The 27,948-nt window shown below is 45.1% G+C and overlaps 1 protein-coding gene across 1 annotated transcript in view; it reads left to right on the forward strand.

Annotated features, from left to right (window-relative positions):
* MSN (moesin) overlaps positions 1 to 27,948 on the forward strand; it is a 61,783-nt gene that overhangs the window by 18,701 nt on the left and 15,134 nt on the right. The window contains exon 2 of the mRNA XM_014850201.3: positions 19,127 to 19,210. Within this exon, the coding sequence (XP_014705687.1) occupies positions 19,127 to 19,210 (84 nt within the window). The remainder of the gene's footprint in view (positions 1 to 19,126; positions 19,211 to 27,948) is intronic.

A 27,948-nucleotide genomic window follows, 5' to 3' on the forward strand; every position in this document is an offset into this window, starting at 1 on the left:
TGGGCCCCAGCCCCTGCTGCTCCTGTACCTTCAGAGTTCACCAAGCTCTCTCACAAGCCCTGGCACCATATCACAGTGTAGTCTTTGTTTATTTTCACATGGTTTTGTGTGTGGTACTTCAATTAGAGAATAAGCTCCTTCTATGGTACCAAAGGGAACTTTGTTCCAAGTTCTCCTAGGAGCACAACAAGGTGCTTAATGTGGAGAACTGGGCAGCACCAAGAGGACATCTTAGTTTCTTTTCTCACACCAGCCTCCAAAGGAACTTTTTATTTGGGGAGAAAGGTGACTGGGAGCTTTAGGGTGGCTATAGACCACACTGCATTCTGTGGGACCTGATAATTATATCTCTTCACTTCTAGGTGGGGAACCCTTTAAGTAAGAGCTTATCATAATCTGTGTGTTCTCAGTGCCTGTTACCCTGCCCTACACTTTGCAAGTGCTCAATAACTGCTGAATTGGTTTGAAGGCATTTCTTCTTCTGTTCACTCCCTGGAGTCAGACTAGATTCCCTAGAAGCCTTCGATCTCCTGGGGGAAGAATCTGGAAACTAATGGGGAGGAAAGGGCTGCATTTGAACCTTGGCTGTCCGGTGGCACCCCTTGTATCCAGAAGCCCACAGTTCTGAGTAGTAGTTGACATTTAGGGTACACATGCTTTCACACATATGTTTTTCTTTTCTTTCTTTTTTTCTATAGAAGGGACAAGTGTGAGGTGCCAGGGTATGAAGTGGGGGGTTAGATGGTGAGCACTCCTGAATGCCCGCTCTTCTCACCACTCCCTTGTGAGAGTAGTTCTAACTGGACCTGGAGGATCCTAAACCTAGTCCAGAGGAGAAAGGCTCATGTACAGTCTTGGCCACTGACGGAGTTCTTTAGCCTTGGAGCTTTTTGGTTGGCATTAGTTTCATTCTTAGCTCCCTCTCCCACTGAGTTTGCAATCTCCAACTTTATTTTCTTTTATTTTCCACACTTTTTCTAAGGGGATAGATAAGGGCTGTTTCTTGAGCCCTTAATAGGCCAGCTGGGAAGGGCCCCTTCTTACTTCTTCATGCATGCCCCTTGCTCTTCAAGGCCAGAGGTTTGAGCCAGAAGCCTAGGGGCCAGGCAATCTATAGCTCAGCCCCTGACCTGGGGCCTGCTAGATCAACTTGATCCAGGGCCTTTCCAGTATATGAATGAACCTTTGTGAAAGATGGATAGTGGTCCAAACTTATTGCCTATTTTTTTTTCCCAATGCCCTTACTTGGGAAGGGAATAGGCTACTGTGTATGATTGTCTGGGCCAGTTATCTTTGGCTAACTTTCAGATAAGACCATTGCTGTGCATCTTCTATGGAAAGTAGAATGTGAAGAGAGCTGTTAGTCCAGGTTTGAGGGCTTGCAGATAGTGTAATTACTAGCCTGACAGTTTGGTCTGGTCTAGAAATTGGTAGACTTGCCTGTGAGGTCTGTTTTTGTATGTATTGTAAGAATAGGTTTGACATTTTAAAAAGCATTGTTAAAATGAAAAAAAGAGGAATATGCAACAGAGACTATATGTGGCCCACAGAAATAGTTTGCCAACCCCTGGTAGTCTATGCTTTTTATGTTGTTAGTGCTATCGAGTTGATTCTGACTCCTAGCTACCCTGTGTATAGCAGAGTGGAACCCTGCCTGGTCTTTTTGCACCATCATCTCACCTTCTGGCACTATATCAGACAATGCTCCACTGCTGTTCATAGGATTTCCATGGCCAATTTTTTCAGAAGTGGGTGGCCAGGTCCTCCTTTCTCGTCTGTCTTAGTCTGGAAGCTCCGCTGAAACCTGTCCACCATGGGTGACCCTGCTGGTATTTGAAATACCCGTGGCATAGCTTTCAGCATCACAGCAACACACAGCCACCACGGTATGACAACCAACAGATGGGTGGTATGCTTGCCTGACCAAGAAATGGATTTGGGCTGTAGCACTGAGAGTGCCGAATCTTAACCACTAGATCACTAGGGCTGGCTAATCCATGCTTTATACTATCAATTCATTGTATGCCAATTTGTTATAAACTCATGACTCCTTTATAGTCACCTCTTTCCTGAACCAAGCACATGGTAGGCCTTTGAATCCTGGTTTATGATTGGGCTGCTTGTAGCCAGCCCTTCCATGTTGGTTACTAACTAACCAGACCACTCTGTTTCTTTCTTGCGTACACTTGGGCTTACAGTCACCAGGGGTTAGAATTAAAATTGTATCCTTCTTGGAGTGGAAAGAACCTGATAGATGATGCTTTCCTGCACCTCACTGTTCCTATGTAAGACAGTTTTACATCCCAGATGGCCACAAATCTGTTAAGTACTCAGCTGCTGTTGGTAGTAATTAGGGAGATTTGAAAACAAAAACACAGAAGTCCAAAGCTGTACTCAACAGGGAATTCCGGAGTTGGGGCTAGCTCTCCCTGTTCCTTCCCCCACACTTCATCCCTGGCTTTGTTTAGCCTCCTAAAATCAGGCCTGGCTTTTTGAGAAGCTGCCTCTTTTGTGTTCTTGAGAGACCATGCCTGAACAGAAGGAATCCTGGGTACTTTTGGAGCAAGACACTGAACCTGTTTGGAGTTGTAGGGGTGATACTAAAGTATAGCTCTAATGATAGGCTTACCTAGACAGGAAGGCATTCCCAGCTCCATCTGTAGTGTTACACCCAGTTTTGGGGGTTTGCACTATGTTAGCTGTTCTGTGTTTATGTGGGTACATGCTTATTTGGGCACCCAAGCTCATTCATGTCTAGTCTTTGGGAATCCTGGAATGGAGAGAGCATGGTGCCAAGGCTGAGTCACTCTCTTGGAAAGGTCAGGGTTCTAAGAGGAGTTGTGCCAGATCTGCTCTGGAATGCCTTCTTTTCTCCCTTCTGCTGTGCCTACCCTTCTCTGAACACACCTAGGATCGTAGATGCCCACTCAACTCTTAGGCTACTAGGCCTGGGAGACTCCATTACTATGCTTCCTGACCAAGGATAACCAGAGCACAAGGGGGTAAATAGCACTTACCAGGGCTGCTCTTCCTCTCCCCTTCCCTAATGTCCTCAAAGCCCTGTACCTCCCCAATGGTATAGAAGGCTTGTAGAATATGCAAAGATGTTTCTGACCCTTAAGGACTGAAGCAAATTTGTGGCTATTCAGTGAGTGAGGTTAGCTTAAATGGTTTTACGGTGACAATTAGTGGTGAGCATTCCAAGTAGAGTCGTCTCAGGTTGTCCCATGACTTTTTTGGTTGGGGGTCTAGTCAGCACTGTTCAAGGTGACTTGAGAGAAAGGAGGGTGGTAGCCATAAGATAAATGAAGTAGGCCAATTACGTAGAATCATTTTCAACAATTATTTATAGCTGTATGACCTTGGGTAAGGCATTTAACCTTTCTGAATCTTAGTTTTCCATCTTTAAAATGGGGACAATAATGATAGCCACTTCATAGAGATTTATGAGAGAGAAAAGAGCTCACGACTGTGAAAGTACACCTAGAAGGGTGCCTGGCGTATTGAAGGTGCTTGATAAATGCCCCAGTTCTCTTAATTTCTTTCATTGTATTTCATCCTCTTTAAGTATTTGAGATCGAAGAATTTTAGGACCCTAGTTAGGCTTTGCCTCTAATTTATAAGTGTGCTTCCTGAACTGCACGATCTGATTTTTCTTTTTAATGCATGAGGAAACTGATATTTGAAATAGTGATGCCAATGACTGGCGTAGTTTATGGCAAGCCCCATTGTGCCTTCCGCTGCAGCTTGTTGTGGGGAAATAGTCTGAGAATCTGCATGGGTGTGTCTGTTGCTTGGTGAAGAGGAACTCCAGTTCTGGGGAGCCTTGAAAGTCCCAGGATGAGGGAGTAGGGGAAAAGGAGAAGAGGTATATGAGACCCAGGTTAAACAAGATGGTTATGGGGTGGGAAGAATAGAGGATGTGCAGAGGAGAAAATGATTAGAGGAACCCTTGCTTAAGAGGGCAAAACAGTTTGTGAAATCAATGGGTCCCCGCCCCTTTGCAGAAACCAGGCAGCTGTGGCTGAGGCCCACCCCAAGCCCTTGCTGTGCTTGTAGCTTTCACTTCCTCTTTGTGTGTGTGTGTGTGTGTGGTGGTGGGGTGTGGGTACAGGGGAGATCTTAGTCTGGTCACCCTTCCAGGTCTATCTGTAGGTAGATAGGTTTTCCATGTGGACTGAAAGTGGGTTGTAGTAGGCTCCCTTGAGGTCTGAAGAGCAGTTCCCTCGAGGTTCGTGGGAGCTAGGGTAGGGAGTACTCATTAAGCTAAGCTGGTGCTTCGGTGGGGCTGTGCAGAACAGAATTAGCTTCCTGTCTATATCTTGTATATTAGGCCACCTTGTCTGGGTTTGTCTTCAGGGATTTCTGTTTCTGCCTGTGGCACACCTCTTCCCCAAATCTGGTGAGCTAGCACCAAATACTGTGGTGTGGTGGAAAAGTTTCTAATTTATTCTCTTCTGATAGATTCTGGGAAGAGGGTCAAGGAGCTGGGAAAGAAGGCCTTGATCCTTAACTTTGTGCTTTTGGAGGGTTTTCGCATGTTGAATATTTCTGTGTGGTATTTGAAGGGCATACATCCTGTTTCTTGTCTCTGTGTCCTTGTACGTGCTGTTTCTCTACTTGGAATACCATGAACTTCCCTTTCCCTTTAACATATTTCTCCTGTGATAATCTTATTTATCCTTCAGGACAGGTCAGCTCTTCATTTAGAAACCTTCTGTCTTTCTACCTTCTCCATTATGGCCTGGGTACCCCTTTAGGTTTCCACAGTTCCCTCTGATTACCTCTATCATTGCCCGTGCAGTACAGAATGGTAATCACCCATTCACTTGTCTTCATGTCACTCCCCCCAACAAAAACTAATCTCACACACTTGCTTACTCACTCTCTTTCATGTAGGCACATGTGCAAGAATTAGAATCATCCCGAGGCCTGGTCCATACAGGATGTCTGATAACTTGGTGGTATATGAAACCGGCATGTGTGTATATGTGACTGTGTCCGGGTCCTTTATAAAATATTTGAGGTAGGTAAGAGGTGGCTCTATTTGCTTTTCTAGGTCTTACTAGAATTGTAGGTAAAATTTTAGGGTAAACTTTCGATTATGAAACAATGTCTATTGCTGGGCCACTGGGGAGGCTGCTGGGTAATTTCTATAGAGATTCTGGTAGGCCTCTTTCCTGCTGCTCTCTGAAGAAAATAGACCAAATTAGGACAGTGGAGGAAAGCCTTCTTACTCCACCCAGAGAACTCTGATGTGTATATGTGTGTAGGGGTGAGTGGTTTTATGCATATTCACCTCAGCATTAGGGGGTGTGAAGATTATATGTTTGTGGTGGTAGGGGTGCTAAACACCCTGGTATTGTAGGCTGGATAGGTTAAACAGTTTTTACTGGTCTCAGTAAATTGGTAGCTGAGCTTGTGGTTTGGAGGGCAAGATGTGGCTTTATCAACTCAAAACAATACAAAGCCAGCTTTTAGAGAAGTTATATCAATCAATGTAGGGACCAAAATTAATAAACTAATAAGCTGGATGTCATGTTCCTGTTCTCTTACCGACTCCTCTCCCCTCCTGGAGAGTTTTCCTAAACAATCATAGCTCTACAGACCTCAAGGCATTTTTTTGGGTGCTCTATACCTCTGCTTCCAGGACCATGACAAAAATGAAGACTGAGCTAGTGGCTACAAACAGATACCTAGGGCAGGTATGAGGCCACTCTTCAGCCTTCAGTACATCTACTGGAGGCGGGAGTTAAGAGTTGGTATTTTCTTAAGGCCTATGTGATAAACCTCCTTCCTTGATGGGGGCAAGAGTTAGATTGGACTGTAAGATTAGGTGTGGGGGAGAAGCAGGCTGGGTGGGACTGGGGATATCCTGTTTAGGGGTGGTCAGCCAAGGTCCCCCATACAAGCCTAGCCAAGGATCATGCCACACAGAAGGTGTGTGGCAGTGATGTGGAGGCAGTGCCTCCTTAGTGAGGCAATGCTGTGGAATGGCATCTGCCTTCTGACTTCTCCCCATGGATGAGGGAGGGCCTCCCTGAATATTCAGATGGAATGCTCAGCCACATTCTTTGCTACTTATAGTCTGGCAAGGGAAGACAAGAAGGAGCCACGGAGTCAGCTGATCTGAGAGGAGTGAAGGAAAATTGAGCAATGAGTGGGCTCAGGCTGTGCTACCCCCACACCATCTCTTCCTCTGAGTTTGTTGGGGGAGCTGTTCCTATGGGTCTAAAGTCATTTTCTGTTTTGGAGTGGCCAAAGCCACTCTAGGCCCATTAAGACTGTCTTCAAATCATGCTGCTTTAGCAGATATGCTGATACTGGTATCTAAAACCCATGTGTAATGAGACTTGAGTGGTGTTTGGGAGCCTTTTTAAAAAATTAGTTTATTGTATTTTTGCATCTTCTCGTTCACTAATCAAGGAAGAGCATTGGCATATTGTCTTCCAGTCTCCAAATGTAGGAAAAGTTGCCAATTTGTGTTTTTTCCAGAAAATTCATTTTTTCAGAGGTACTTTGGACCATTACCATCTGTCTCGAGGCATGGATCCTCCACTGTGGAAAGTCCTCCCAGTGTTAGCTGGTCGCCCCTCCTGTCCGTGTCTGTAAAACTGGGAGATTTACTGCAGATTATTTAGCCTGATCAAGCAGAGAACTCCATCTCCCCTCCCTAGCCTACCATAGCCTCCTCCAGGGAGGGGAAGTGTGGTAATGACATTATCTTTCCCCAGGCAGCCACGTGTTCTCTGAGAACAGGATGTGGGGAGGGCTGGGCCCCAGTCACAGGGTATGGGGGTAGGCTCGGGAAAGAGGGCTGGTGGTGTGGCCATGCAGGTTGTTGCCTGCCTCCTTGGCTTTGAGAGGCATGAAAAGCCCCTGTATTCTCGAGTGTTCTCTCATGTGTACACCTACCCTCCCACGACATGTCTGTGTTCTTATCTAAGAAAGAACTGTAAACACCTGTGAATGAGGCCCAGCTCTTCAGGCTGGAGAAACTCAATGGCAAGGAGGGGGTGGGCCCAGGCTCCCTACTGTACCAGCCCGTGCCATATGACTCCTGCAGCCATAGGCCATTTTGGCAAGGTTTTGTCAGGGAAGCTGGGCCCCAGTAGAGAATGGGGCTTCTTTCTTGCTCTTTCCCAGGGCCCTAGTCATTCCCCTCCCCCCAGATGGCTCCCTAGCATGCTGAGGTGATTTGCATGCTCAGTTTCCTTTCAGGCCCCATCCTCTTCTTCTCCCTGCCCCCACTACTTCTGCTGGGGACCTTTGGAGATGTACTGCCTGGGGTGGGGAAAAGAGGATGTAGCTAGCTTCCTGTGCAAGGGAGGGTGGGGCGCCCGCCTTCCTGCCTGTGTGCCCACTCACCCAGCCGCCATTTACCCAGTGGTTGAGGAACTGCCTGAAGAGTTAAGTTCAGAGTCACTAGAGTCTGAGGGTCTCTCCAGGGCGTAGGGATGGGGCTTTACTCTTGTTGGACTCTTCACAATTCTCTACTGTGGGGATTGCTGGGTTCCCTTTTCCTGGAATCACAATGCTGAAGGGGCCTTTAGAGTCCAACTTGTCCAACTACCTCATGTTACAGATGGGGAAACTAAAGCCCAGAGGGTCCTTTAAGTCCTATAAGGAATCAGAGGCGGACTTAGGATGAATTCTAGCAAGTTAGACCTGGTGCTCTCTCCCTTCCCCCAAGCTGCTAGTCCAGTGGTTTGCAAACTGTATTTGGCTAAGCTGCCTGGGGAGCTGTAGCCCTCCTTCAGCCAGAACAGTTCTACTTTTATGTACTTCATTTTTTGAAATTTCATGTGATTTTCTGTTTGGGAGAGTGAAGAGACAGGAAGCTGCTTAAAAAAGTCATAAAATTGAAAAGCACTGATCAAGACCTACCCAGTATAGTTGGGGACACTCAGACCTAGAGAGGGAAGGGACTATCCCAAAGCTACTGGAACTAGACCCAGAATCAATTTCTGGCCCACTGTTCTTGGCTGGTTGTCCCCAGCTAATGGTGTGTCTCCCTCTACCACAAGAAAGACTGTCTCCACCCTGTGCTTCCTTGATCTTCTCCCATCCCAAAGAGAGACCCTCTTATAGTATCCTGAGATAGAGCTAGAGGCCAGAGGCCAGTAGGTTTCTTGGATGCAATAAATGATAAGTAAGCCATTGGAAGGACCCTCTTGTATCCTTAAATAACAGAAACTTGGAAGGGCAAAGGACAGTGTACTAGTAATTGAGGAGACCTGGGTTCTAGTGCTGTTTCCTTCACACTTGAGCAAATTGCTATTTACCTCACTGAGCCTCCATTTCTCCCTTCTGTAAAATGGTGCTTGTCTCTGCCCTGCCTTTCATACAGAGTTGAATTTAGTGCGACGGTGCATGTGGACAAGTGTCTTTTAAACTGTAAAGCACTGTGCACATGAGGCTAGGATTATTATTGTATAAGGGTGAGCCAGTGGCCCTGGAAGAATCTGGATTGGATAATGAGTTTGCAAGAGAAAGGAACTAAAATTAAACATTTAATACATGCTAGGTGGCAAGCCAGGTTCTTTCCTATAAGTAAAGGAGATAATGTTGTCCTCACAACAATTGTGTGAGCTAGGCATTATTACTCTCGGTCTATTTATAGGGAAACTAAGGCTTCAGGAGGTCTAGGGACTTGCAGTGCCCCAGAACCTCCCTCCAGAGCCCACACTGTCTGTCAGATATTTGTGAAGGGACCTTAAGAATGTGTTGTGGTTTTTACAGGGGCTTTCCAACTTATTCCCTGCCCGACTCCAGCCTCCCTCCTCTGGTTAGGATGGGACTGTCTATTGTTGCCTTCATGTCTCAGTCCTGGGCTCTTTATCCCCAGCTTTCCTTGGTGGTATACCAGGCACACTTAGGTGGCCTTATTTGGCTTTTAGCTGATGGAGGAGCCCTTTGGGTCAGCCACTTTTTTGTTGACAAGATGGGCTTTCTCTTCCCCTGGGGTGCTGTTAGGGAGAGCCGGAGATTTGTTGCTAGTCAGACAGATCTAGCTCTTGGTCAAGATCGTGCAGCTAGAAGATGGCAGTTGTTTCCCTTCATTGAGACTCAGTTTTCCCATTTGTAAGATGGGCCTAAGGATGTTTACATCACATGTGTCTCATGGCTGGTAAATGTTTAACAACGAACTTTTTTGGTGAAGCCAAGATTGCACTGTTTATGCATCCCTGAGGTGTAAATATTCTCACCATGGCTGATTTCAACCTACCAACATGAGGTCCTTGAAGGAACAGTTATGAAGAGATGTATATCATCAGCCCTAGTGTGAGCTAGTTCCAGTGCACTGGAACCAGCTAATTGACCAGTTAATTAATCACACCCATCTTAGACTCCCACCCTCACTCATGCTCAACATGCTCACATCTGTATGCAATTACAGCATCCTCTCACCACGTCTCTTCTGTTCTCCAAGTTCCCAGAGCATCCGGGAAAGAGAGAGTGTCATTTAAGGTCTGCTCTTTGCCTGAAAGTTCTCCCAGGGAAAGAGTGACTGTGGAACGTTTAAGGGGCGGAGAACTCAAGAAGGCATTTTGATTAGGGGCTCTAATTAGAGCACTTTCATCAATGTGTTTTGGCTGGTGAGGGATCTGTACCTGCTGTTTCCTCCCACTATCTGATTTTTAACCAGATGAGAGGATGGTGGAAGACTCTGGACAATGGACGGAGGATTTGGCCATTCTAGAAAGCACTTAGCTTTCTGATTGGAATTCCAAGGTCTTCTCTTCCCTCTCCTGCCTGGTCCAGAGCCTGTTCTGCTGGGTCCTAACCTCAATGTCCCTGCATGAGGATCTCTGGGCTCGAAAGCATTTTGGAGGACCAGACCTCTGGTCCTACCTCTCATCTCATCACAACAGCATCTGTGCCAGCTGATTTTTTTTTTTAAGCTTCCCAGAGGATAAGAATCACCTGGGGCAAAACTACTACTTCCCAAGCTCCTCTGGAGAGTCTGTTTGTCTGAGAGTCTGGAGAGAGAGTTTGGAGTGGATGCAGGAATCTGGGTTTTTAAATCAGTGCCCCAAATGATTCTTATGATTAGTTAAGTTTGGGAAACACCACGTTAGCATTGCACAACACTCTGCCAGGTTGGCATCATTGTGCCCGTTTCTCTATGGGAAGATGGAGAGCACATGGCTTATTATTGGTGGAGCTGGATCTTGCACTCAGGTTTTCCGAATACAAAGCTGTGTTCCTCCTACAACAGAAATATTGCTTTAGTGCACAAAAGTGTCTGTGGTGGTGAGGAATGATGTTATTAGATAGGGAGGGGCAAGGATAATCCTTGCCTTACTTTACAAATAGGAAGACCAGGCTGCAGAGGGGTTCGGGGGCAGTAGCAGGATTGATTGCATCCCTGATCTTTTGTGGAAGTGGGCTGTGTTCAACTCTGGAGAGCCATTCACCAGGTCCAGTGGCCCAGATGTCTCAGCAGTTGCTGTCTGTTTGCTATGTTTCTCTTCTATCAAGCATCTCTCTAGCCTTGAGAGGCTGTTTGGTTCAGGGAACCGTATTCCGTGCCAGAGGTTCCCAAATCTGGCTGGGCCTTAGAATTATCTGAAGGTCTTAACTGCTGATGCTTGGGCCCTGCTTCTTATATAATAAATCAGAATCTCTGTGGGTGAGGCCAGGGAATCTGTATTTTAAAAATTTCCCTGGGTGATTCTGATGAGTCAGTTTTCAGACCTAGTTTGTGATTTTTCTGGATACTAGCCGAAGGAATTTGGAGGTCCTGATGGGTTGTGTTGAGGGGGTGGGGACTTGTGGATGTTGGTGAGACATGATTGGAGAAAATGGCGAGGAAGAGCCCAGAATGAGGACGGAAGATCAGGCAGCCTTTGAAAAGGACAAGGTAGCGTAAGCACTCTGTTGTGTTCTGCTTCCCCCCAGGGCTTTGCTTCTTGGGGGAAATCCCCATCTCTCCGAAGAGAGAAAGAATTTACCATAATGCAAGGATATATATGTGTCTACCTGATGTGCATGGCTTCACACTGTCTAACCATCTAGAAATCTAATCACAGTTTAGAGTTTGCTGCCAAAGTGAAAGTGACCTTTATGCTGGAAGGGGTCTCTGGAGGTCTTTTTGGGCAGCCCCTAGCCCTCTGTAGTCCAACATGTTTTTGTTTTAAATCATTACTAAGAGGTAAGATATGTGTAATAATATGGCTTAAAAAGGAGGGGTTAGCAATCATCACATTCTGCTTATGATGTGCCAAGTACTTTCATGTCTAGTATTTTAACTTAAGTCTCCCAATAAGCCTGTTCTGAGGTTAATATTATTAGACCCGTTTTATAAATTCGGAAACTGAGTTTCAGAAAGAGGAAGGTCAAAGAGGCTCCAAAACCTCTTTCTACTGTACCATGTTTTGCTCTTCAAAGAGATGAGACCATTATTTCTGGGATGAGGGCTCTAATTTTGTAGGTTCCCCAGGTACCAGGTTTGGCCGTTGGCTTACCAGCAAGGTTGGCAGGAAGCTGACCTTAGCCTAGCTCTGGGGTTGAAAACAGAGCTTTTTGACTTGGCCTGGAAGCCTCTCCCTGCCCATGCATAGTTGACTGATCCTGGCTTCAGTGATTTTAACACCCAGGAGCACAGGACAGGGCAAAAATCCCATGAGCAATGGTTGGAACCCAAGCTGAGGTTTGGATCAGCTCCAGTGTGCTCCAGAGCTGTGATGCTAGAGGTTGCTGGGATGTGTTCCTGAGCAGGGAGAGTAAAGCTCTCTTCTAGTACTCTGTGCAGAATTGGCATCTCCAGGCAGCTGCAAAATGGTCTGTGTTTCCAGTCTCCAAATACTTCCTATGAAACTTGCAGGCAGGAAGCCAGGCCAAGCAGGAAATTGATAGGAAAGACTGAAGCCCAGTTGGGTGTGGCCCCAGAGAGGGGCTTCACCTGCTTGGGAGATTTTCTTTATTAATGATGGGCCCTCTCCTCTTTTATTTCAGCATCTTCAAAGTTTTATGGAGATTGAAGAATGTGTTGTTCTTGGCTACCTGGATATAAATCCATTCCTTAAATTCCCTGCCTCTTTTCCTGCTGCATTCCCCCTCCTCCAACCTCCAGCTTGGGTCTTAGCTGTGCCTGCTATTGGGGACCTTCCCAATCTGTTGCTATCCAAGTTTTTGCAAAATAATTTTAGAAACAAGGAATCTTTGAGTTTCCTTCCATGTTGTTATTCCTTAGAATGAGTGGTGGTGAGTGTCTCAGAGCCTGAAAGTTAGGCCTGCCTTCTGTCAAAAGCTAGACTTCCAAGCAGAGCCAGCTTGCAGTTTTTCATGGAAGCCAGCTGGTCCAGCCTCCTCCACATAGTCTTTCCAGATCAACAATAGTTTGTCTCAAGTGTCTACTATTTTCTAAGTGCCAGAGTGGTTCTATGGCTTATTAAATAGGCCAGTGGACCAAGAGGCAAATTTTCAGTCCTTGTTCTCACACTGCCTAGCAGCTGTATGACCCTGGGCCAGTGCCTCCCCTTCTCTGGACCTCAGTTTTCCAAGCAGTATATTGCAGTTTGAATCAAATGATCTCTGAGGTCCCTTCCAGGTCTGACAGTTTTTGGATTCTGGACTGTTTATTCTCTTGAAGAGCAGGGATGAGAAGTTCAGAATGGTGTTATTCTGGAGGAGCCAGATGAGATTTTAGGATGCGTGGATTGAAATCTTGAGAAAGTGTAAAGAGGTGAAACGGCTATGCTAAGGAGCTGGTGGGGCAGCCTCTGTACCTACCTTAGGAAGGAGAGATGGGCTGGAGTAGCGGGTAGGAGAGTGGGTGTTGTTTTCTCCTGGGGTATGGTTTGGCTGAGCTGATTTTGAAAGTAAGTCCTGGAGTTAGGTGAAAACAGTGGGGAGCCAGTTTCCTTCATGACTTTTCGTGTGTTGACGGGAAGAGGGGGACTCTACCTCAGCCTGGGGTTGAGCAGAAGGCTGTGTGCAATTAAGGCTGGATTAATAGGGAAGCTGCAGTTTGCTAAGGTAACCTATTTCTGACCTTTTCAGCTTTGGCCTCTGCCCTGAGCTCTCCTCCCATAGCGACAAGGTAGTTATGTTCTCATTGCTAAGAGGGGTTAGTTATGTTTGGGGTTATTCCCCCAAATATATGATAACTGGGTGAGTAATACCCAGTCTCCAATATGCCCTTGTCTCTCAGTTGAAATGGTCCTTGGGGAGCTTTTGGAGGGCAGGACTGGGCCAAAGCATGTGAAAGGGGACACTTACTTCTCATGTCCTTTGCAGCAGTTGGAGTGGTTGAAGAATTACTGCTGATCCATTAAATTATGGGTGTGTGTGGAGTTGGCTGTGGTTCTCCTTTCTAGAAATTACCAGGAAAAGGCACATAGGAAGGCATAGGAAGGGTTAACCCCAGGCAGGGCTTGCAGGCTGGGCAGTGTTAAGGGTCTGGAAATAGTCAGGAAGAAGTCAGAGCAGATAATTGTACCAGGTACTACTTCCAAGTCAACAGGGAAGAGGCAGAGTTGCTGGGAAGTGAGTGAGTCAGAAGGAGGGGTAGGAGAAGAATGCTTCCTAGGCTATAGATTCAAAGCAACTCTTGTTTTCCCCCTTATGGAAAAAGGCTGCTTGAGGCAGTGCTGTCATCACGAGAGGCAAGACAGACCAGGTGCTGCCCTGCCCTGGCCCCAGTTCTGATAGCAGGAAATGGTGGGTACTGGAGCCTAAATAATGGAGATAGGCAGTTTGTGTGACACCGTGGTGACTGTTCTCTGTCCAAAGAAGAGACTGAAGTTCTGAGATTGCCCGTGTAGGGCTTGTCCTACCTCTGGCCCCTCTCCTTCTCTTACCTTTGCCTTCTCCATACCAGCAGCTCCACTGAAAGCCCAGAGGGGGTGGCCCCTTGAGGAGAATGGGGAGGTGGCAGGTGAGGGGGTGAGGTCATTGAGCTCAGACTCAGCTGGCTGACTCACAAGCTCTGCCCAAGTGAGGGGGCCTTCCCAAGAAGTGCTTCCCAGATGTGCCCAAGCTTTCTATGCCAAAATGTTTTGGCCTTGGCCAAAATAGTTGCCAAGGTGGTGTCTGAAGATAGCAGTGCAATCAGCATGATCAGAGAGGTAGGTGGAGTTGTGGAAGGAATTCCAGGAATATCCAGAAGACCCATTTTCACCACTTACTGGCTGAGTAAATGGGACTTCAGTGATGTTAAATAAGACTGTGGATGATAGGGCTTGGCACATAGTTGGTACTCAGTAACTTCAGTGTTCAGTATTCATTTCCATCCTTCTCTCACATGCCTCTGTGCACTTCAGTTTCTTCATACGTTAAGTGGGGCCAGTAATGCCAGTTCCACAGTCTTACAGGTCTGTGCTTCAGGCAAGTTACTTGTGATTATTTGACTCTCTCTGTTTTCTCCTCTGTTCCCCTAAACTCCTCTCCAGGAAAAAGCTACCTTGTACTTCAGTGACATGGGGCAAGTGAGGAGAAACATTGACCTGATCTTTTCACTATTGCCTGGCTGCTACTCACCTGGGTGCGCGTGTCTCTAGGGAAAGAGAGTGTCCCTTATTTGAAGCTGGCCAGGCCCAAAGACCAAAGTACCCTAGCTGCTGCAGCCAAAGCAGAGGTAGCATCTGGCCTCGTTATTTTTGTTTCTCAGGCTAGCCATCTGGTGACACAGGAGAGATCCCACTTTGTTGAGGGCCTTGGATGGGAGACCACTGAGATGGACTTGTTAGTGTCCACTGAAGGGCTTGGTGTGGGAAGTGTCTGTGTTCAATTGTTCAATAAATAACAGTGGGTTTATTGTTCTTGGGGTAAGGGTGGGAGGGCTGGTGTGTATGAGAGGGTGACCCTCTCTGCCACACCCAGACATTTTTTTGTTCCTTAAACCCTTAATGTTTTCCAGAGACACAGTCTTTGACCTCAGACTGTGCCTGGATCCTCAGGGACAGGCTTAGGCAGGAATTTAGCTCTCTGCTAGGGACTACATCATGAAATGCTACCCTACCCAGGCCAACTCCTCCACTCCTGCCAAGCTGAGGGGCTGCCTAGGAGCTTTCTGCTGACTTTGGAGGCTTTATTTTCAGGTTCTTGCCTCCAAAACTAGACCATCCTCTTCTTCCCATTGAGATTGCAGAGGCCAAGCCTAAAAGGAGGGCAGTGGGTGCCCACTAGGGTGGGCATCCACTGGGCCCTGTGTGGCAGTAGGTCTGGGCCTGAAGCTCATCTTACACACTTAGGTCCCAGATTAGTCTAAGGAAGAACAAGAGATCTTTGATCAAGACTCCTGCTCTACCTGTCACCTTTAGGCCCCAGTTGTGTTAGTACCCTTTCTCTCTCCTGCCTCTGACATACAGAAAACAGGAGAGCACAGACCCAGGACCTTCTCCTCATGACTCACATTTTCTAATGAGTTAAGTGGTGGCAAGAATAGAAGTCCCTTTGTGTTTGCTTTTCTTTCTAATTCTTTTTTTAAACCTAAGATTATTTGTCTCCACAGTGAAGTTCAGGAAACCTCAGGCTGCTCTCCCTGGAGAAGTAGCCACAGTGGAATGGCAGAAACCTTGAGCAGGGATTCTGGAGAAGTATGTTCCAACTGGACATCTTCAGATTTTAGGAGAGCCCTCTCTAGGAGGGAGGAAGCGTGAACAACACCAGTCTGTCTGACATGCTTATTCCTAACCCAGGCTGGGTCCTTTTTCTACCAATTGATTTATTTAAGAAACATTCTTTAACAAATATTTGAGTTACATATTTGGGCCTGTGGGCCAGACCCTGAAGATGCTAGATTGACGTGACCTGTGATTGACATGATCTGCAAGAGATACTGGTTTATTTCCTCTGAAAATTCTTCTCAATAGTGTGAAATAAAGGGAACTCCCAGACTGTAAAATGTTTCCCTAGAGTCCCACCCTTTAACTCAATTTCATCCCTGGGCACTTTCTTCCCATAACCCCTGTTCTGATCCTTCCTGCACCCTACTCACAACTTCCAGGCTGGCTAAGCCATTGCTGACAGGATTAAGGCCCAGCTTTCTAGCATAGCCTTGAAGCCCCTCCCCCTACCTTCCCAGCTTCTCCGCTCGCTCTTCACTCTGAGGGCCTCATTCACCCTGGAGTAGGGCTGCATGCTTGCTTCTAAACAGCCATCTGCATCCGTCTCTCCTTCTGGGCCATCACATGTGCTGCTTTCCCTATCTGGGGCACTTGGATGCTCTTCCCCCAACTCCTACCGTTTCCCTTTTTCAACTCTAACTTATCCTTAGAGACCAGTACAAATACCCCCTTTGAACTCTGGTTTCTTATTTCCACAAAAGGTTTCCTTTGTTGGGGAGGGGTCTGACCCCCTCCTGGGTTCAGGGATTGATCCTACAGCTCTACTCTGACCATAGTTCCTTAAACATAGTGTTCCATTAATGTTGGGTGAACGGAAATAAATTTATAGGAATCTCCTTAACCTAGAGTTCTCGGGCCTCCCTGAAGTCCATGGATATAATTTAAAGTAGGAAGGATCTATGAACTTGGATGGAGGAAAATTACATATTAGTTTTCACTAAACTCTCACTGGAATTTACGTCCTCTCTCAATTATGAATGTACGCAAAATAAAAGCAGTCACAATGGCAGTACCTGTGACTTTGTCACCAATGGAAATCTAAGATATTTTTATATTAAAATTTAGCTATGGTAGATTTCTCGAAATATCATTTATGCTCAGCACAATGTTGAAATTACAGTAGTAATAACTAATAAGACCCAGTGCTAGGTAATTTATTAATATAATAAAGACATTAACTTTTGATAACTATTTCAATATAATTGGTCTATTTGTGTCTACTTTATTTCATGCTTTTACAAATATTCTGAGACGGGGTCCATGGACTTGACCAGATTGTGCAGAGGGGTCCATGGCACAAAAGATCAAGATGTAAAATGTTCCCACCTCTGAATCTGTATACTATGCTATATCTGTCTATTTCTTATATCCCCTTACTTAGTACTGTTCATTTAGCCAACATCTTGTGATTACCCACTGAGTCTTGGGTGCTGGAGAGGTAACTCTAAGTAAGACAGAAACCCCAAGGTGAGAATAAAGTCCAGTGTACTAAAAAGCCCACTGTCTCTTTTCCACTCTTTCCTATCCCCTCAGTCATTGGTGTTTTGAGGTCTCCCCTGACCCAGCTCAAGGGTGATTTGAGGCTAGATGTTGAGGCCAAATTTTGGCCCATTGGGCCTTATTCTCCCTACCTTATGAGGGCCCATTCTATGGAGGTCACTGGATTGGCAGGGAGCCTAGGGTAACACTGAGTCAAGGTGGCTAACCTTGCCCGTTGTCTCCCACTGGGGTACTTGCCTTACATGTTCCTGCCTTCAGGGCCTTTCCTGTCCCATTGTCAATCCTGAAATAGATTTCCTCCCTGGCTCCCTGGTGGGATTTATTTACAAAGCTGTTCCCCGGGCCTGGTCCTCATCAGAATTATTTAGCTGGCAAAATGGCTGTCTGGCCTCCTCTTCCCCACTAACTGACCCCTGTGCTCAGGAAAGGCCCAGAGGTATCAAAGACTGATAATTTCATGGGGATTTGCCTCTTTGACAATTCTATTTTTAGTCTCTCCCCCAATAGTATAGGTAGTATGTGAACATCCTAGAAAATGTAGATTAGTGCTTTTTTTTTTTTTTAATTTAAAGAAGGGAGAATGCACTTATAAGATCACCATCCAAAAACAAAGCCTGACTTGACTAACACTTGGGCATGATTCCAATCTTCTCTGTATGCATACTTTTTACAAAATTGATCTCATGCAATCTTGTTGCTTAGTCTTCCTTACTTAATATTACTGAACTATTTTCCCTGGGCATGAAATACTCTTCATAAATATTTTATATGACCATATAATAAGCCATATTGTGGCTAAACCATATAGATTACTTAATCAAAATGTCCAACAATTAAAAAATTAATTTTTGATTTATTTTAATGGGAGACATTTTGCATTTCAATGTAAGAGGAGCTTAGCACATTGGTTTAAATTGTGAGGTTTGGATTTAGATCTGAATTCAAACCTTGTCTTCCCCTCTTACTAGTGATGTGACTTTAGGCAAATATCTATTTCTTCATCCTCAATGTGGAGATAATACTCTCTACTTCACAGGGTGATTGTTGATATTAAATGGGGGTAGTGCATATGAAGTGCCTACTAAGTAGTAAGTCTCCATATGTGAAAGCTGCTGCTTATTGTTGCTATTACTACTATTACCACCACTACCAAGTTTTCAGCCAATGGAACAAATCTCTAGTGATGAAATTTCAGCTATCGTTGACCTGGGCTAGGGGATCTATTCGTAAAGGTGGAGGGTGGAGGGTGCTTTTTCTAGTGCCTGTGAAATCCTGGTTGTGGCTACCTGTTATTTTCATCTGGGCCTGTCCCTGTCCCTTATCCCTCTCCTGACTTGGCTTTGGTACACCTCTGTGCTGCCCACACCTACCTCTCCTGAGGCCCCCTTCCTCTCTTGTGCCTAGGGGCACCAATGAGACATAAATACAGGAAGCATTAACAATGCAAGTTGATATATAGAACCATGGATGTCAGCACTGAAATGGTCCTTGGAGATCAACTAGTGTAGTTGACCCCTCTCCCATTACTACCCTTGAACAGATGAGGGGAACTAAGGCCCAGGAAAGAGAGAAGACTTATCCAAGGTTATAGACTGAGCCAGTTACAGTGCTAAGTCTGGAACCCAGTGTTCTATATCGTGCTCTTAACTTGCTTCTGCAAAGAGCAGTGCTGTCGATAATCCAGGCTATAGATCAGAGGTGAGAGAATGCTGTGGGCCTGGAGCTGGCTAATGTAGGTGGGGAAGGCTTCCTGGAAGAAGTACAGTCAGCACTTACTTCCTCTTGATAGTAGGCTGATTAGCATTCATGTGTTTGCCCCTTGGTAAGCATTACTCTCTGCCTATGTTTTTTATTTTCAGTAAGCTGGTTGAGACCAGGGCTTGGTTATTGTTTATTTGTTTCAATATTCTCCCTTCCTTTCCACCAATATCTAAGTTGCTCCAGTTCTTAGCATCCTAGTTCTCTCTTCTCTTGTTGAACAGAGACACTTGTCCCACGCTCTGCTGAGCACAGAGCCAGACACTAATTTGCCTTCTTTGATCTCATCCTAGATCAATGTGCGTGTGACCACAATGGATGCAGAGCTGGAGTTTGCCATCCAGCCCAACACCACTGGCAAGCAGCTGTTTGACCAGGTAAGAGAGGAACTCATTGTTCTTTAGCCTCTTCCACTTCTCCTAGTGGCTCCCACCACAATGACTGCTTCTTGGGAATCTCTTCTCCTACTTGCTCCTCTGAGATAGGTCAAAACAAAGGCTGACCCCAGCCTTAATAACAAAGGAGGCAAAAGTTAACTTTGGCAGCCTGTACTTTGGGTTGTCCTGACTAATACTATCCCTGGTCCTGAACATGGGAGAAAAGAGAAGTGAGCAAGGTATAACTCTATGTTAGATACTCTAAAAATATTAGCACATGGAGCCTTCCTCTAAATCCTGAAAGATGTAAGTGATCTCTTCTCCATTTTAATGAGGAGGCTCAGAAATTAAATAACTTAATTTCACCCAGTTGGTATCTGGCTGGGATTTGAACCCCACATTCTTGTCACTGTACCACATGGCCTCTGTCACATTTTTTTTTGTTGTTTCCTAGTAGAAAGAAACCAACTTATTCTCCCTGAGGTAGTGTGCTCTGTGTACCTTTCCCTCAAAGGAATTTTGGGACTTAGGACATGACTGAGGGTGAGGAATACAGTAGGAGGGTACTTTATCTCCTGTAGTCATGCCATGGAGGTAATGCTGAAGTGGTCATTCCCATTTCAAACCCAAAGGTCCCTTCACTGTGAATCACCATTATCAGAAAGGATGTGTTATACAATATAATAGCCAGATGGGGGCCACAGAATCTTTCAGCATTCAAAGACTCTCCAGGAGCCAAGAGAATATGCCATCCGTGACCAAACTTCCAGGAATGAAAATGGGGCTCCCATTTCCAGAGACTGGGATCCCTCCAAGTGGGCCATTATCCCATTTCCCCACCAGCCCTCTGCTGAGGTGGGAGTCTGACATTGTAAAGGATGTTGGGACCACATGGCACCTTGATGAATTTTTCAGGCCCTCTTGCTTCTCTTTCTCTTTTGCTCTGTGAGTCCCTCTACTGTCTGAGAACTTTGCTGGAGTTGGGAAGAGGAAGGAAAAAAGACGAAAGAGGTTATATTCAAATGAGATAATTCTATTCCTAAGAGTACTCCTGACTCACAAGGGGAAAAACAAGGAGAGAATGGAGATGGGGATGGTGGGGAGGATGTTTTCTATTCAGATCTCCATGTAAAAGGAAGGAAAAGGATGGCTATAAATTTGAGGACAGCTTTGGCATGTCCCCGAGTCTCTGATGTCATATGATAGAGTGGGAAAATTGTTGTCTGGGACTAATACAGATGAGAGTTAACATTTATCTAGCACTAACTGTATGCCAGGTACTGTGACAGGCATTTTGTATACTATATCATTTGACTATCTCAAAGCCCTGTGAGTGCTGGAATTAGTACTGGCTCTATTGAACAGATGAGAAAACAAAATCTTCATTTTCTTAGCTAGGCCTTAGAAAAGTTATTGAATCTCTCTGGGTTGGTATTCTCATCCAAAAAAGAAAAAAAAGTGGGTCTGACACCTACCTTACAGGCTTTATGTGGGGTTATGAAAGAGTGTATTATTTATATCTCATTTCTTATTCATAAAAAGCTTGTTACAGTGGTTTATAAGGATACAAAATCCAAAAGGATAAATTAGAAACAGGTGAGAAAGACCATAAGAAAATACCAATAGGGAAGTGAGTGTTATGTGAAGCATCCAGCACATAATAGAGATGTAATAAATAATAGGTCCCAAATGCATGACACTTCCTGTCTTGTTAATCACCTAGAGTTGGGAGATGGACTTAAGATCCTCAGAGTATCTAACTTTGGATTTAGGTGGAACTTGCTTCTTCTCTGGAGTTTGTTTTGTTTTAAATGGTATAAGTAGTCATTGATATTTAATTTGTGAAAGTACAAATTAGCCAGAGGAACATTTAAACACACATTTACTACAATTAATGTGCCAACATTCATACAGCTTTCATTGATTATAATGCTAGTCTGGAATGACAGCATTTTGATTATATTAAGGTTTTGCATTCTCCCTTTGCATGCAGGTTTTTAATTGGAGAGCTTTTAAAAGGAGAGCCTGGTGAAGTCAAAAGGGCACCTAGATAGAAACTTAGAAATCTTGGGCACTAGGGCTGGCTCCACCACTAATTCTCCTTATACAAACCTTTCCCCTCTTTAGGCTTTAGTTTCCCTATCTGTACAATGTCTAACCGATCTCTTAAATTGTTGAGACATAACCAGATTTATCTCTGGCATTTATTTCTGTGTTTCATACCTCTTTCTTTCCCATTTTTAACCCCACTATTTGGATTTCAGATAACTCCTTTCTGTAAAAAGGAGGTAAATGCCTCATTTGAGTATAATTAGTAGTTGGCAAATGCCAGAGTGGAGGGGAACTATCTAGCAGGGAGGACATCTCTTTCTGCACAGGCTTCTTACTGTCTCTGGGACATAAGGGGGAAGGTATCCATGTGCTATGTAGGCTGTTACGCCCTTTGCTTCAGACAGCAATATCATTCTGGGGGAGAATATCAACCAGTGTGGATTTTATGGTTCAACTGGGACCCAGAGTCTCCTTTGGCCTCTACCTGAGTTCCTTCCCAGAGCCCTGGTTCTAAACCCCACCCCTCTCAGGCCAAATGATGCCATCCCCTGCCCTTAACACTGGGGACTTCGTCCATTTGCATTGGAAGGGAATAGCTGTGGAGGGTGAGTAAGGCATAATTTAGAAAAATTATGAAAAATTATGAAAAATCCTTAAGCAAAGAGATTTATTAACTTTGAAAAGCCACAAGGCCTGGTAATTCTTTGTTAGTGTTGGTTTGGTTTGCATTCTATGAGTGTGGTTCTAAGGGAAGCCCAGATGGTAGGGAGCCCTGGCCAGTTTGCTATGCTAGTTCTCAAAGCTACTGCTTCAGAACAAAGCCCTTGAAAGACTTGAAACTTTCATACTTCTTGGGGAGAGGAAAAGGAGAAAACTAAGAAGTTTATGACTTCCCATCCAGAAGATCAGTTTTGTTTTGAGAAATATCCTTTATTTGGCGTATACTATGAAGTAGCCCTGGCTAGGTGCTTTAATCCTCACAGTGATCCTGCGTATGAGAAGTGAAACAACCTAGGTTATGTAGTTAGGAAGTTGTGATATGGAGTTTCAAATACAGCTCTGACTGGAAAACTATACTTTTCCCCACTGCACTACTCTGCTTGGGGTGAATGAAGCTTTTTGGCTTGGAGAAGGCTCAAGAGAAGATATGTCCTCTGTCTTGAGGTCTCTGAGGGGCTGTCATAGGAAGCAGGGGGCAGTCACGTTCTGTGAGGTCAGAAGGGACAGAGCTGGGACCCCATAGGTGAAAAGTATAAGGAAAAAAGTTTTGAGCTCAGACAAGGAATTGAGCTTTTGGCACTCTCAAGGCCAAGGCAAGTCTGGATGAGAATCTGCAGAGGTACATATTCATAGGCCATTGAGGGATATAATCTCCTCTCTCGAACTTGATGAGGCATAAGGGAGGACATCCATTCTGTCTGGCGTTTGAGACCCATCATTCAAGGAGGCCCTCCTGGTGGAACTGGGCCATAGGAGGGAAGAGTTGGACTCCTTGAGAGGAATTGACAAAAGCTCTGGGGCCATCCTGGAACCCAGAAGTCTGGGTGATGACCAGAGAGGAAGCCAACTAGAGAGGAAGCACTCTCCTTGGCACCAGTGATAAATAACAGGCAACAATGGGAACTCATAGCTTGAGGAGGTCCAAGGCCTTGTGGGAAAGGGAAGTGGGGCCCAGAATTCCTCCGGTTTACTTTTATTTCTTGTGAGTGTGCTCACAGCTAGGGAGGGGAGAGAACTCTTTTGCTACAGTGATTCTGTCACTTACCCCTACTTCTAAAGCCTGAGGTTCTTCAGAAGGCTCTTGATTACCTAGGTGCCACTAGGGGGTGGTGTCAGCGCGATGCATTCCACTTTGAGAACCCTCTGCCTGGCTCCTCCCCAGCTAGGATGTCTAGCTCTAGTTCTAGTCTAGCTTTATCTGCCCCCTCCCCTCACAGTCTTTGAGCTCTGGAAGAAAGGTGAAATTTCAGAGCATCCATTCATTCATGTATTCCTTGACTGACTCAATATTGACTAAAGTTCTACTGTGTCTTGAGGAGAGTCTCTAGACCTATCAAATACCATCTCTGCTCTTAAGGAACTTGAAGTTCCTTACCTGTGGAAGTATAAAAAAAGTACATGCAACTCTCCTCCCACAAAGAGTGAAAGAAATGCCCTCGAGGCTCATGTTGGTTATGGAGGTAGTGTATAGAGCATAGAATTTGGTGTCAGCCTTGGGTTCAAATTCTGTCCTTCTATTTAGCTGTGTGACCTTGGATGACTCATTTAGCCTCTTAGGACTTTACTTTCCTCAGTAAAATGGTAATCACACTAATCTCAGAGATTTTCTGGTTTTACTTAATCCTCAAATAAGTAAAGTAAAAATCCTGGTACATAGCAGGCATTCTAATGTTGGTTGTTCCTATTAAGGGCTAAATAAGTAGGTGGAAATTGCCCTGGGAGTTCAGATAAGGGAGCCATGAAATCAGGAAGCTTTTCTGGCTCAGTAAAGTCCTTAGAATTTGTGGACTCTGCATTGAAGGTAGCAACCTTTTCTTCTTTTCCATTTTTATTTTATAAAATAACTAACATCTATTATTGTAAAAGTAGCATCCCTATCTTATAGATGAGGGACTGAGGCTTAGAGAGGGGAAAAGACCTGTTTAAGGTCAGATAGCTACGAAGTAGTATAGTGGCTTGAACCAAGGCATATAGCATTTCCAATTTTCCCAGTGCCTTGTATCAGCTGTGTCCTCTGTGACCTCCTCTTTCTTTGCCTCTTCACATTCTGAGTGGAAGAAAGTTTGGTCCCTAAACTTAGAACCCTAGCTGAGTATGTTCTGTGCTATAGAGCAAATAGCCACATAAGCACAGGCAGTGGAGTAGCAGAAGCAGTGATGGTTGCAGTCCCCCCTAAAACTTTCCAGTTGTGCAGTGATTTGCTTTCAGGTGGGTGGTTGACATAGCTGCTGCCAAGCCTGTAATGGGATCTCAGTGGGCCACAAGTGTTTGGGCTTTGATGCACTTTTGCACATAATTTCTCATGCAGTTTTCCTCTTGAGACTCCAGCCTTGCTTCCCAATCCTGCTTTGGGTTTCTGAAGTGGCTGATTATGTCACTAGTTTGTTTTACTCAGATAGATGTATGGGGATATGAGGAGGGGAGCTCTGAGCTCTGGAATTGACCTGATCTCCCCTCCCCTCCACAGACCTCAGATGTATGCAGCCTTCACATGCAAAAGAGAGGCAAAGGGGGGTTCTTCCTTATATCCAGATGCCTCTGGCAGTTAGTAAGGATTTTCTCAGAGGCAAATCTCTTCCCCTCACTGGACCCCAGTTTTCCAGTTTATGCTTCTTGGACCCTAAAATACACCACAGTCTGTTTTGGGGGTTTGTATTGTATGGCTGAATAGAATCCACAACCAGTATCTTATAAACTGAGGTCCTGGTCCCTCTAGATCTATGTGGCAGGTTCTAGGAGGTACACAGAGCTGTGGGATGAATGTGATTTAGTATCTTGGAGCATCAATTTTACTTGTAGATGTTATCTATTTCATTATTAAAACATAGATACTTAAGGAGTAGAATATAAAATTTACACAAATGATTAAAATTAAACCTGGGGCTTCAAAGAAATTTTGGCTTCCAGCCATCTACTTGTATCTCCCCCCATTTCCCCTGAGTATATGCATTCATTATTTTCTGCTGCTGAAGGATTTCTTCCAAGACAGCTTTGAGAAATAACTAGGTCAGGCCAAATGAGTTGTCTGGGGTCAAAGGGAGCCAAGAAAGAATTTTTTTCTCAGGCATAGAGTCATTTCTGAGTGGAATGGTAAGGATCCTAGTCACTGGAGCTACAGATGTTGTTCCTGGAACCAGGACCTAGATACTCTGTCTCACTAGAAACTGAAGTTTCTCCTTACTCTGGAGTGGATGTCTCAGCTGGAAGCAAAGCTGGAAGCAAGCAAAGCTTGGCCCCATTTCCAAGTTGGAAATGGGGCCAAGAGTTGCCTGATGAAATAATTCCCAGCACCCTGTGGACCTTAACTGGAGATTTCCTTATAGCCTGGGTTCCGGGGGTCATCTGTTTTACTCTTTGTTCTTTTTCAGTCTCAATTCTGACTTCAGACCATATTTCCTCCCCCTACACCCTCACTTCCTCACTTTGGGACGTCAGTGGAGGCTTAGAGACATTCCTCATCTCTCCAAGCCCTGGACCCTAAGGAAGTGGAAAATTTATATGCATCTGATTTCTCTCTGTTTATAAGGAAAGAGGCAGTACTCAGAGAGATTAAAATTCCCTACCGATCCTGAAATCTTTCTTTTGATATCGCTTTAGCTGTTACTTTGTCCAACTTCTCAGATACTCCAGATCCTGTAAACTATTTTGGTTCCCATGATCCTCCTTTCATTACACCCCTACCCATCCCATTAGTGAAACAGACAATGTGGTGCAAAAAGAGGCTAAGGAGCTCACTCCTGGAACCTCTGGGACTGGCTGCATAGTCTGTGCCTGCTTCATTCCCTTGGGTCTCTGAGCCTCTACAACTGGGCTGTTGTTTACAGGCAAAGGCCAGTTGCTGCTCTACCAGCTCTGTTCCCAGTCGGACTCCCACATTAGCTGTGCCTTAATGGTCCATCTTCAGCATCTTCAATGGATCTATTTCTCTCCTATGACTGAATTGTTTCTTGCAACTTACTTCTCCCCACCAATTGTATCTGGGCACACTAGTCTTCTGCAACTCTGTGGAAAGTTATTAGAACTGTTAATTGGGCCCTATGTTAGATCTGGGATGAGATAAGAGGTGCTTTAAAAAATCTTTCCTGTCTGTACCCTCCCCCTCTGTCCTCTGCAAAAGCCAGTATCGCATTTCAACATGAGCGTTTTATATTCTCCATCTAAAACCTGCTGGCAATTCCTACTGCCTATTGACTTAGACTCAGGGACTCACCTTTTTTACTGAATCCTGGAAGTCTTTTGATCTTTCCTCACACCCGCACCCCATTTATCTCTTCTAAATATGTTACTAGTTACCCAAGTCAGCAAGAGATAGGTGGGAAATGGGATTGTATTTCTTAGTCATTTACAAATAACCTAATTAGTAGAATGATAGAACCTGAGAGAAAAAAGAGGCCATTTGAGCCATACCACTTATAGTAGATGGGGAATCTGGATAGATGGGGAAGCTGAGGCGCAGAAAGAGAACTGTGCTGCCTTAAGATCGCACAACAAATTGGAGACAAAAGTGAGACTTCCACTCAGATTTCCTGGTACCTGATTCAAACTATGGAAGAAGGGTGACTGCCGTGCATACCCCAGTAAGCAATGAAGGTTGATGACTTGGGGATATGCCTTCTCTCCAGAGCGATTGTTGACTGAACTTAGTGGGAGAGCCAGGAATCATATTTAGATGCAGAGGTGGCCAAAGTTCATTATTTGGCTGGGATATCTTGGCCAACAGAGACAAGGCAGTTAGTCACTTGAGAACCCCTGGGCTCCTAAGCTCCTATGAGCCCTTGGCATTGGGAGATAGCATGCTAGAGAAGAAAGGGTACAGGTGTTGGAGTCATACCCATCAGGATTTTAGTGTAGACACTACAGTTTTAGGAAGGTTGCCTATCTAAGCCTTAGTTTCCTCATTTATAAAATGGAGATAATAGCTATCTCAGGGTTGTTCAGTGTTCAGTACCTGACACATAATAGATAATAAGTATGAGCTACTTTTTCCTTGGGGCCTCTGAAGCTCTAGATTCAGAGTAAGTTCTGTGAGTGACTATGGGGCCTGGCTTTGGATACATAGTAGAAACTTCATGGATTCAGTGGAGGGGTATGTATGTGTTGAGGGGAGATAATGATTTATTTGCAAGGAAGGACATGAGTAACACTGAGTTCTTGTTCCCTGTTTCTATGTTTCTGTCTCTAGGTAAATTTCTTCACCTCATTCCCCCACTTCCAACCCACTTCCTACCTCCCAAAAAAGTAAAGATAAAGAAGACTGCCTGATGCCGGCATGACCTCATTAGGGTGTGGCTCAGCTGCATTGCCTCCATCCCCAGTGGTGGGCATGCTGGAGATGAGCCACCAGCCAGAACCATTAACATGCTAACGTCAGGGACTGGAAAACAGATCCCATCTGTCTTCTCCTGGCTGGCCTCCCTTTCTTGCCCACTGCTCAGCCAAGAGACCCAGAATACCAGGGGGCCCTTCAGCTACTACACTAAGGTACTCACCCTGTTTCCACCCTCATCCCCACTCTCAACCTGTGTAAGTAGTAAGGGGAATCATGACTGGGCTCTCATCAGGGCAGGAGAGAGGCTTCGCAGCCCCCAGGCACAGCACAGCTTTGGGGTGTATAGATACCATAGTCCCTGTTCTGTGTCCTCAAACATTCTTTCTTGGGGCATCGTAAATGGTACTCAGTCTGAAGGGTGTGGGCATTATTCCTAGTTGCTACAGATAAAGGAGAAACCCAGGAGAACAAGATGCAGGAGTTAAGCTAACAATCTTCAGCCTTTAATCCATCCTGGGAGTGGGAAGCTGCATGGCATAATAGAGGGAGGGAGGTGGCAGAAAGCACTGGATTTGAATGGGTTTAGAGTTAAATATACCTGATTCTGCTACTCACTACCTGAATGTTCACTTCTCTGAGCCTTAACTTTCACTATCTGTAAAATGAGCTTAGTTGTAATTATATAGTAGAGCTATTG

This window comes from Equus asinus, chromosome X, assembly GCF_041296235.1.
Source record: "Equus asinus isolate D_3611 breed Donkey chromosome X, EquAss-T2T_v2, whole genome shotgun sequence".
NCBI lineage: Eukaryota > Metazoa > Chordata > Mammalia > Perissodactyla > Equidae > Equus > Equus asinus.